The 9,796-nt window shown below is 51.1% G+C and overlaps 1 protein-coding gene across 1 annotated transcript in view; it reads right to left on the reverse strand.

Annotated features, from left to right (window-relative positions):
* The window catches only part of PWWP2B (PWWP domain containing 2B), an 11,530-nt gene extending 1,740 nt beyond the window's left edge, over nt 1-9,790 (reverse strand). Inside the window, exon 1 of the mRNA XM_005428820.3 lies at nt 8,392-9,790. Coding sequence (XP_005428877.2) covers nt 8,410-9,693 — 1,284 coding nt within the window. The 5' untranslated portion in view covers nt 9,694-9,790 and the 3' untranslated portion in view covers nt 8,392-8,409. The remainder of the gene's footprint in view (nt 1-8,391) is intronic.
* Between the last annotated feature and the right edge of the window lie 6 nt (nt 9,791-9,796).

A 9,796-nucleotide genomic window follows, 5' to 3' on the forward strand; every position in this document is an offset into this window, starting at 1 on the left:
TCTTTCAGTATTTGGCAGAAACTGGGAGGTCTCACCCCAGGGCTCTATTACCTGCAGCCAACAGAGTATAAATTCGTACCTAATCTTGCAGGAGAATCTCTTTGTCTTCTGATGAACAGAGAGACTTTCAAGAACACACAACAATCTCACTTGCAGGTTTATCACCTTACACCTAGGAAAACCTTCCTGAGGCCCAAGGACCTGGAACAATATCCCTCAAGTGGCTTTGAAAGCACTGACACTTTAGAGACATTACAGTGAGAGGATCTTGTCTAAACAGGAAAAAATGCATTTCCTGGCTGAGGAGGTAACAGCAAGCCCTCGGGTGGCTGGATTCTTTGGGATTCCTCACTGGGAGGAAGAAAGAATCACACCAGAAGTACAGTGCCAAACAGGTCCCAGGGAAGGGTCCTGCCACTGCCAGGGCAGCTGGGGCTCCTCCATGGGGACAGGGACAAAACATCAGCTGCTCCAGGAACTACCTGAGGGCAAGTATCAGGGATTCTGTCCGGTGGGAGCAGAAAGCTGGGGCTACCAGCAACACAGAAGCAGCTTTAAAACAGCTGCATGCTCCTTGACTTGGAATGCTGGAACCTTGGCATGCAGCTCGGTCCCTGTGCCTGGGTGGGCACCTGCACCTGCACAGCTCTGCAGCCTGGCTGGGCACCTTGGGGCTACCAGCAACACAGAAGCAGCTTTAAAACAGCTGCATGCTCCTTGACTTGGAATGCTGGAACCTTGGCATGCAGCTCGGTCCCTGTGCCTGGGTGGGCACCTATACCTGCACAGCTCTGCAGCCTGGCTGGGCACCGGTGCCTGCACAGCTCTGCAGCCTGGCTGGGCACCGGTGCCTGCACAGCTCTGCAGCCTGGCTGGGCACCGGTGCCTGCACAGCTCTGCAGCCTGGCTGGGCACCGGTGCCTGCACAGCTCTGCAGCCTGGCTGGGCACCGGTGCCTGCACAGCTCTGCAGCCTGGCTGGGCACCGGTGCCTGCACAGCTCTGCAGCCTGGCTGGGCACCGGTGCCTGCACAGCTCTGCAGCCTGGCTGGGCACCGGTGCCTGCACAGCTCTGCAGCCTGGCTGGGCACCTGTGCCTGTACAGCTCTGCAGCCTGGCTCGAGGGGCATGGCCACCCCATGACAGAGCCCTGGTGCCTGTGCACGCACAGGAGTTCTCATGTGACCAAGAGGAGCCACAGTGACAGCCCCCTTGTATGCTCTCACTTCATCCCTGGAAAGCTTCAGAAATTTATGTTTAAAATCCGACTTCCAGCATGGAGCAGCAGCTGATGCTGCTGCCTTGGCCCATGTGTAACTAACACAACACCTGCGGGCAGACTCAGGACAGCCTGGGTGCTAAGCTGGGTGCCCAAAGGAGAGCCAAGGCAGCTTCCCTGAAGCCAAGTGCTTGTTCATCATTTAAAAAATGAAGTTTTGGATCAAATAAAGCCATTCATAAATCCAGACTGAGCAGCAGCAGAGTGCAGAAGACAATTTATCTTTGGAGGCTACAGCACCCCAAGTGTGCCCAAGCAGCTTATTCTGAGGATTATTTTCTAATCATAAAGCAATTAACAGCAGGCTGTAATTGAGCATCACCAAATCAGTGTTTCTCCAGCCATCTCTCCTTGGGGGAAATGCAGAGAGGCTGCTGCTAGCAGCCAGCTGGTGAAGTCCTTCCTTCCTATGCCTTCCTCTCGCAGGAGGAAGGAAAGGATGGCAGCTGGGATCCCCATCTCTGGCCCGCTGCATGAGGTTTTGGAACTGTCTCCAGCTCTCACGGCACCAGAATCCAGCTGACTTGAGCAGGCTGGCAGCTATGTTCTCCAACACTGGAGCTCTCAAATTCTATCATCCAAGCATCCCTATGACAAATCCTGCACTGAGGGTTTCTGCCTTTGGAAAGGACTGTTTTCCACATGAGTAAATGGCCGAGGTTATTGGCGTGCATCAAAACAGAGCAAGTCATCACTCACAAGGGAAGCCAAACTAGTAATTTGCTGCAATTCATTTCTTCGGGTGCAGAGAGCACACAGGAAATGTACTTCATGAAGAAACTCAGGCTGGCTGGTCCTGCACTAGCACGGACCATTGCAGATGAAACAGGAACTGGTACGTCAGTGAAGGCATTCACTCCTTCAGAAACTCATCAGCTTAATGGGAAGAGCTCCATTACCAGCTGCCCGGCTCCTCCCTGCCAGAGCCACCCAGGCAGGGACATGTGCTAATGCAGAGCACAACAGGCTCCTGTGAACAGCTCGGGCACCAGGGAGCCTCCCACTCAGCCGAGGGCACCTTCACCTGGGGCATACCCAGGGAGGGGAACCCTTCTGCTGCCCAGGGGCACCTTGGGCTGGGCAGGAGCCACAGCCCTCACACACCAGAGGGACACTGTCACCCGTGCCCGTGCAGGGTCCTGCTGCTCCTGCTCCTGCTCGGGCAGAGAAAGCCCCGGGAGAAGCAAGAGAGCACTCATGGCTGACTGAAGAGCTGCAGCCCTGGGGCACAGGCTGGAGAATGAACAGCACGAGCCCCCCAAGAGCTGAGGCATTAAGCCCCATCTGTGCCCTTGCTGCCGGACACCAGAAGCCTATTTCAGCTGCACGTAATCTCAGGATGTGCAGAGTTCATTATCTGGCGAATGCAGAGCCCGTGTGCTCTGTACAGGTAGAGACAGCACACACAACAGCTGCAGCAAGCAGATTTAAATAAAATAAAGCAGGCCCCATGTGGTGGTATAGCCCCATCCAGCAGCCAAGAACCTCGCAGCCGCTTGCTCCCTCCCCCACCAGCGGTGCTAGGGACAGAACTGGAAGCACAAACGCTGGAGAACTCATGAGTTGAGACAGACAACTTAATAGGGAAGGCAAAAGCTGCACACACAAACAAAGCAAAACAAGAAATTAAATCCCTGCTTCCATGGGCAGGCAGGTGTTCAGCCACCTCCAGGAGAACAAGGTCCTATCACAGTTAACTGTGACTAGGGAAAACAAATGTCATCACCCCAAATATCCCCCCTTCCTCCTTCTTCCCATGTTATATACCAAGTATGATATCATATGGACTGGAACGGCCCCTGGGCCAGTTGGGGTCACCTGTCCTGGCTGTGTCCCCTCCCAACCTCCCACACACCCACAGCCCCCTCCCCAGCATGGCTGCATGAGGGGCAGGAACAGCCTTGGCTCTGTGCAAGTCTTGTTCACCAATTACAAAAACATCTCTATTTTATCAACCCTGTGTTCAGCACAAAGCCAAAACGCAGCCCCAAATCCATCACTGTGAAAAAAGCTAATTGTATCCTGGCCAAAACCAGCACATCCCATCTCGTGCTCACCTGGTCTCACAGGTGGGCAGCTCTGTAAGCCTTTTACAGGCAGGAGCAGAGCTTATCACTCAGCCCACACACTCCTGCTCACCTTGGTGCCAGCACCACTGATGGCAACTCATGGATAAAACAGAACACATCAAGGCTGAAAAACAAGATCCTTCATATCAACTGTTGGGATCAAAGTCCTACTTTCCACACCTGAACATGAAAATGAGAAATATTCAATTGTTCAAACACCAGGCTGGATGTGGCTTGCAGCAACCTGGGATAGTGGAAGGTGTCCCCATGGCAGGGGTGGAACAAAATGATCTTTAAGGTATCTTCCAACCCAAACCCATCTGTGATCGTACAGTTTGTGTCACCCATTGTGTGCCATTAGCAGTGCGTGGCTGTTCTGTGAAGATCCTGTTTGTTCCTCACCTGCAGAGCACAGGCACCCTGCCCTACACCCTACTGCCAAGTATCCCAAAATCCCCTATTCCTTTCTGGCCCAAAGCAGTCTTTCTGTGAGTGCACCGTGGAGGTGCTCAATACTCTACAAATACCTGCTCAAGCACCACAGGGGCAGGATGAGCTCCAAGCCTGCCTGGGAGACCAGAGAACTCCCTTGGGTGCCCCTTGGCTCCCACCCTGCTGCTCTCCAAGCTTGCTGGGAAAAGGGGAATTGTAGCTGCAATTCGAACACCTCCACTTGAGTTCAAACACCAAACAAGTAAACAAACATAATTCAGGAAAACATACAGAAATTCTGTTTTTACTTTATTGGCAAGTTTTCAGAGAAACCAGTTTCCAGGTTCTTTGTCCACACATCTCTCCCATTTCCCGCCCCGAGACCCTGGCACAGCCCTCGATCCCGTGTGGATGTACAGGCACTGGGTGCACTGCGGGCCGGTGACACTGCTGGGGACACCCGCCTGCCCCGCCCTGCCCACCGCGGGCACGCTCAGCCAGCACAACCAGCAGGGGCCTGGAGCTCCAGCTGGAGCTGGGAGCCCCTCAGCCCCGGCAGCAGCCCAGTGTGCTCCCAAGGGAGCTGTAAGCCCTTGGGGGATACAATCTCCTGCAGCAGCTGAAGTTACAGCTCTGAAAGCCGATCGCATTCCGGGGCACTGGCGCAGGTGCAGTTAGAAATAGCACAATGTATGGCCTGGTGGCATTTGCAAAGAATATGCCTGGAGCAGAGGGGATGGAGAGGGGCCACGCTGCCAGGACAGGGCAGCATGGACCTGCAGCCCCTGGGCACAACAGGCAAGTGCTTTTGGAACGGGCAGATCAGCAGGATGGCACTCAACGTGCAGCTCCAACCACCAGCGCTGGGCACACAAAAATGCAGCACAGCCTATTCTGGACTTGCTCTCCCACCTTGTATTAGCATGCAGAGACGCTGACTTCCAAGCAGGAAGACTGTGAAACAGTAATTAAGTTGGATGCCTGGTTTTAGTGGACTGAAGCATCTGGAAAGCAGGGCTAGAAAAATCTCAAGCATTCATCTTCTGTGCCGAAATATTCCATGTGACCAGGAAGGTGTGTTAGAAAATACAGCTGTGGAGTGATTTATGCTGTTTCACAAGCTGCTGGCAGCAGCACTGGCTGGATGGACACACAGAGCCCTGAACACCTTTGAAGGTGAAGTCACGATGTGATATTCCAGGTTTTACATTAGTGGTTTCTATAGACAGTGAGCATGCAGCCAGCTCTGAGTTTGCTGCACACAGGAGCAGTGTGATGGGTAGCTTGATGTACTGCCACTGAGGGTCTATTAAGCTCATAGCAGTTAAAATGAAAGCCTTCAGCATCTGCAAGTTTAATGGTTCCACAGTCACAGCTTGGGGACGGGGAGAGACAGGAAGAATAAAGGGAGAGGCAAGCATCTGTCACTCCAAGCCAGGGGCACTGCCTTCCTTGTGCCTTGGGCTGGCTCCTTGGTGCCGCACACAGGGAAGCTACAGAGCAGCCCCAGAAGAGCTGAGCAGACATGTCTCTCCTGGCACTGCTCTAAACCAAGTCGTACAAGTTTGAGTTCTACAGGCTGCTATTCTGCCTGTTGTTTTTCCAGAAACTTGTTTTACTTAATTAAAACCCTGTCATTACCTGACTAGCACTTTCCTTGCAAAGAAACCCCAAGGACAAAGCAGTAACAGAAGTGATCCTACCAGCTTTTCCGACTCAAAACAAGTTAAAAGAAAAAAAAAATAAAATTTTTCCAGTTTTGTGCATCCACAAATGACCTGCAGTGTTTGTACATTTTTCCAGTAGCTACCCTCTGCAGAACACATCACATGCCAGAAGACAGAAAGTTTCACCATAGAAAGTGTCACCAGTGACAAACTTCTGCTGTGGCCAGGATTAGCAGGAGCGGTGTCAGGGTTGAAGCCACTTCATGGACTCCTGATGACAAAAACCTTTGTGCCACTGCTGGAGAAGGCCCAGCATGATGGATTTTATAGTGCTCCCATGCAGTATTACCAAGTTACCCAGAGAAGCCGTGGCTGCCCCTGCGTCCCTGGAAGTGTCCAAGGCCAGGCTGGATGGGGAAGTGGAAGGTGTTCCTGCCCATGGCAGGGGGTGGAATGCGATGGACTTCAAGGTTCCTTCCAGCCCAAACCCTTTCATGATATCCTTCAGGAAGGGACAGTGAATGAGCAGCTGAAGCAAACATTTCAGTTCTACCTTGTGGAAAATAAAGGAAAGCAACAAAATTCAATGCTGCTGCAAGGAGAGAATTAGGTATAGACAATTCTCTGAAATAATGAGCAATTTTGTAAATGATGTACCAAAACTCCAGACAGGCTGGTCTAATTGGGAAACTAGGCAAATGTGACATGTAGAACACAGGCAGTTGTGTAGTTCTGCTTTTCTAGTTTTGCAGTTCTTTACCCAACAGTCATGTTGTCTTCAGCCTGGCAGACTGTGCTGGCAGCTCAGCTAGACACGTAAGGCAGGAAATCCCCTGTGAAAAGCCAGCTGAAGGAGGCCAACAAAACAGTGGTATCTGCTAAAATGTATATACCCATACACACATGCAGAGGTTTGGCTGAAGAGCACTGAGGGAAGGAAAGTTTTGGTCTAATCCAGGTCATCCCATTATTTTCTTATCCACGTGTTCTCCAGATGTTGTTCTTTCCCCCATTTACAGACCTGCTGTTTACTGTAGCTCAGATCCCTTTGTGTCTCTGGAGCAAGGGCTGTTCTCCTCCTGGAGGCCCAGCCCTGCAGCCTGCGCCCCCCTCCTGGCCAGGTCCTGCTGCAGCCACAGCCAGTGCTCTCTGCGGGCTGACATGTGGGGGCAAGCATCCTCCCACTCTGACTTCCAGCTCTGGGCTCGGGACTCCCCTTGGCCACAGCTTTCCCATTCCCCGTGGACTGACAGGCACAGCCAACCTGTCTGATCTGAGCATTAGGTGCTTCCTCAAGTCGTCCCTTCTCCTGCAGCTGGGCCATGCCAGCCCGCCCAGGACCCACAAGGGCAAGGACAGATGTCAGGAACGATGGTGACACTCCTCACCTTTGTCCCAAACTGCTCACACACACAGTGAAGACAGCTCAGAGGATGAAATTTGCTGCTCCTTTAACCACAGCACTGTCCAGACAGGAGCCATGGATTGGCCAGGACTCTTCCACTGGCAAGGACAGTACATTCTGGGCAGCAGGTTTATTTATACTCCTGATCTAGCTAATAGGAATTTGGGTCCAATCCAAACACTCCTGATATAATAAAGTCCTTAGCCAGAGTTAAGCAGCAGTTCTATGGGCAAGATCAAGAAGGAAGCTGAAATGTTGCTGCTGCAGTCGTCAGACACCCTGAGTACACAGCATGAATATGTCATGCTCTGGTTATTTACTCCAGCCAGGCTTGCTGAGATGGAGTCATAACCCAAGCAAAGCAAGTCCTTCATCACACTCGAGCAAGGGGTGAAGTCCCATGACAGAGGGTATGAAAAAAATCCCCTTTTCCCATCAGGATTACATGAGCACTGACCGTCCCAGCCCCACTGCATTATGACAGTTCAGATAAAGAAGAGTCCAGAGGAGCAGCCCTGGCTTGCTCACAGAGTCCTTCAAGCATGAAACAGAGCAGAGCATTCAGGGGACAACATAACGATCCACACTGCAGAAAGCATGGTCTTTGACACAAGGCTCTTCCCAGTGATACCTCTGGTTTTCAACAGAAGTTAATCCCCCCCTAGTCTAATACCATCACAGCTGAGCTCTTGTCTGGACAGTGATGACAGAAAGGTTGTGAAATGATTCCAGGTTTCATCCAAGTCACTGGATTTTCCCATGAACTTGTATTCCCAGTCATGCCACATCCTGTATTTTAGGCACCAAATTTTCATCCCAGGCAGACTGTTTGATGAGAAAGGGAAACCCATCCATGACAAAGAATCAGCTCTCACGTTTCCACTCCCACCTAATGCCCTCCAGACAGATGTGAAGCCCAAAGGAATTTCATTTGATCCAGGCCATTCCCCAGAGAAACACTGAACATTTAGGTACAAACCAAACCCCAGGTACTGTGAGAGATATTGAAATACTGTTCCACAAAGACAGTTTTTGGTACAATCATTCTGAGGAGCTGTAAAGGGTCTTCATAAGAAATCCAAACCACAGGGATCAGAAGGAGGGGAGCAAAGGGGTCCTAAACTGTTACAGGTAACTGCTGGGCATCAGCACATACATATAATAAATGTCATCTTTATTCCAGTGAAAGTTTTAGTTCTTTGACCCAAGGAAACTGAAAGCCTAGGAGCTGTTAGTCTTCCAGGCTCACAGCGACAGATTTTTCAGTTCTTTGAACAGGCTGCTTCCTCACAGTGTCCTGCCTGGCCTGCATTTCCCTCTGGGAAGAAGGGCTCCAATTCCCATGGTCCCCAAAAGAGTTTGGAATTAAGTTTCTCACCACCTGTGTAATTACGCCCACCAACTAACAGCCAAGCATGTAAATGTCACAATTGCCAATCTCAGATTTAATGGAAAAATAAATGCAAACAAATAGTGGAATACAGATTAAAAAAGCACCAGGAGGCTTTTCATGGCAAGCGTTAGTGTAGCAATCACTCACCTGATACTGGAGGCAAAGTTATGTCTCAAACTGTGTTAAGAGATCTCGTATTTCTGGAGTCAGGTGCTTGACTGCCTTTGCAGCTTCCGTGATGGCTTTCCGGTACATGCCCTTCTTCTTGCGATTAAACCTCAGTTTGAAAAATTCCGAGAAAGGAGAGAGTTTTGAGACAGACAAGAATGAGGTCGTTGGAGAACCAAACCATGACACTTTAGCTTCTCGCCACGAAGGTTCCCCGTTTTCCTTCTGGCTGAGGTTTATGTCAAGAACACGTGCTGGCCACCACGGAAACCCGTGAATTTTACCCCAGACAATATCCCCCACTGAAACAGTCCTTCCATCTTCTGTAACACATTTAGACACACTCTGGGTGTGCAGTCTAACTGTCAGTGGTGGCACAATTTTACGCTCATCTTTTGAAGATGAAGAGACAGAGGCATCATCACCAGGCAAAAAGTCACACAGTTCTGGTGATGTCACTTCTGAACTAGAAGACTTGGATTCATCTAGACTGTCATTGCTACACACCGATAAACTAGAAGAATCTGCTTTTCTTTTACGGTAATTCATGAGGAAAGCCAAGTTATCATGTCCATCTTTACCCTGGGGAAACCTTTTGAAGTCATCATCTTCACCTGAACTGCCTGAAGACATCTCAGCTAAACTTCTGTCAGCGGACTCATCATTGTAAAACGCTCCGGGATTGGACTCCCTGCTGTTCTGGAGGACATTGATTTCGTCAATCAGTTCTGCCTTATAGATTGAAACACTCTCACCATCATTGATGCGATGGGGCTTCAGCCGTATCTTTGGCGGTGGGACATCCACGCTGGAATGCACTGGCCGTGTGAGCTTCAGTTTTGGAATGGAAGCAAGCTGGCTGCCTGCTGACTTGTCCATTAAACATTTGGTTTGTCGACACCGTTCAGAGTCCCCGCTCTCCTCTTGGTCCCCGGCTCCGTTCTGCAACACTGGCTCCGGACAGAACGGTTTGACTGAGCCATGAACCCGGGAAGGGATTTTTACCACTTCACCTTTCCCTTGCGGAGTACTGTAGGATATTTTTATAACTGGCGTTCGATGCACCAGTTCCCCAGAAAACTTGTCATCCTCCCTCTTCTCTCTTTTGTTCCTTTTCTCCATGTAGTCAGAGTCGCCGTGCTTTTTCTGCTCCTTGTCCTGAATGCTCAGCTTCCTCCTGGTCTTGGCGTTCTGCCGCGGCGCGTTGGCATCCTCGGGGTTCAGCGTGTTCTTGCACTTCTCGCAGAGCACCTGCCTGGGCCGCAGCCTGATGGTGCTCATGATGAGCCTGCCCGGGTCCCTGTTGCGCGACAAACGCCTCCTCGTCCTCTTTATAGTCCGCGGCGGCGGCTGCGGGACCCACTGGTTGTAGGTGTGCCGCAGC

This window comes from Geospiza fortis, unplaced genomic scaffold, assembly GCF_000277835.1.
Source record: "Geospiza fortis unplaced genomic scaffold, GeoFor_1.0 scaffold298, whole genome shotgun sequence".
NCBI classification, from domain to species: Eukaryota; Metazoa; Chordata; class Aves; order Passeriformes; family Thraupidae; genus Geospiza; species Geospiza fortis.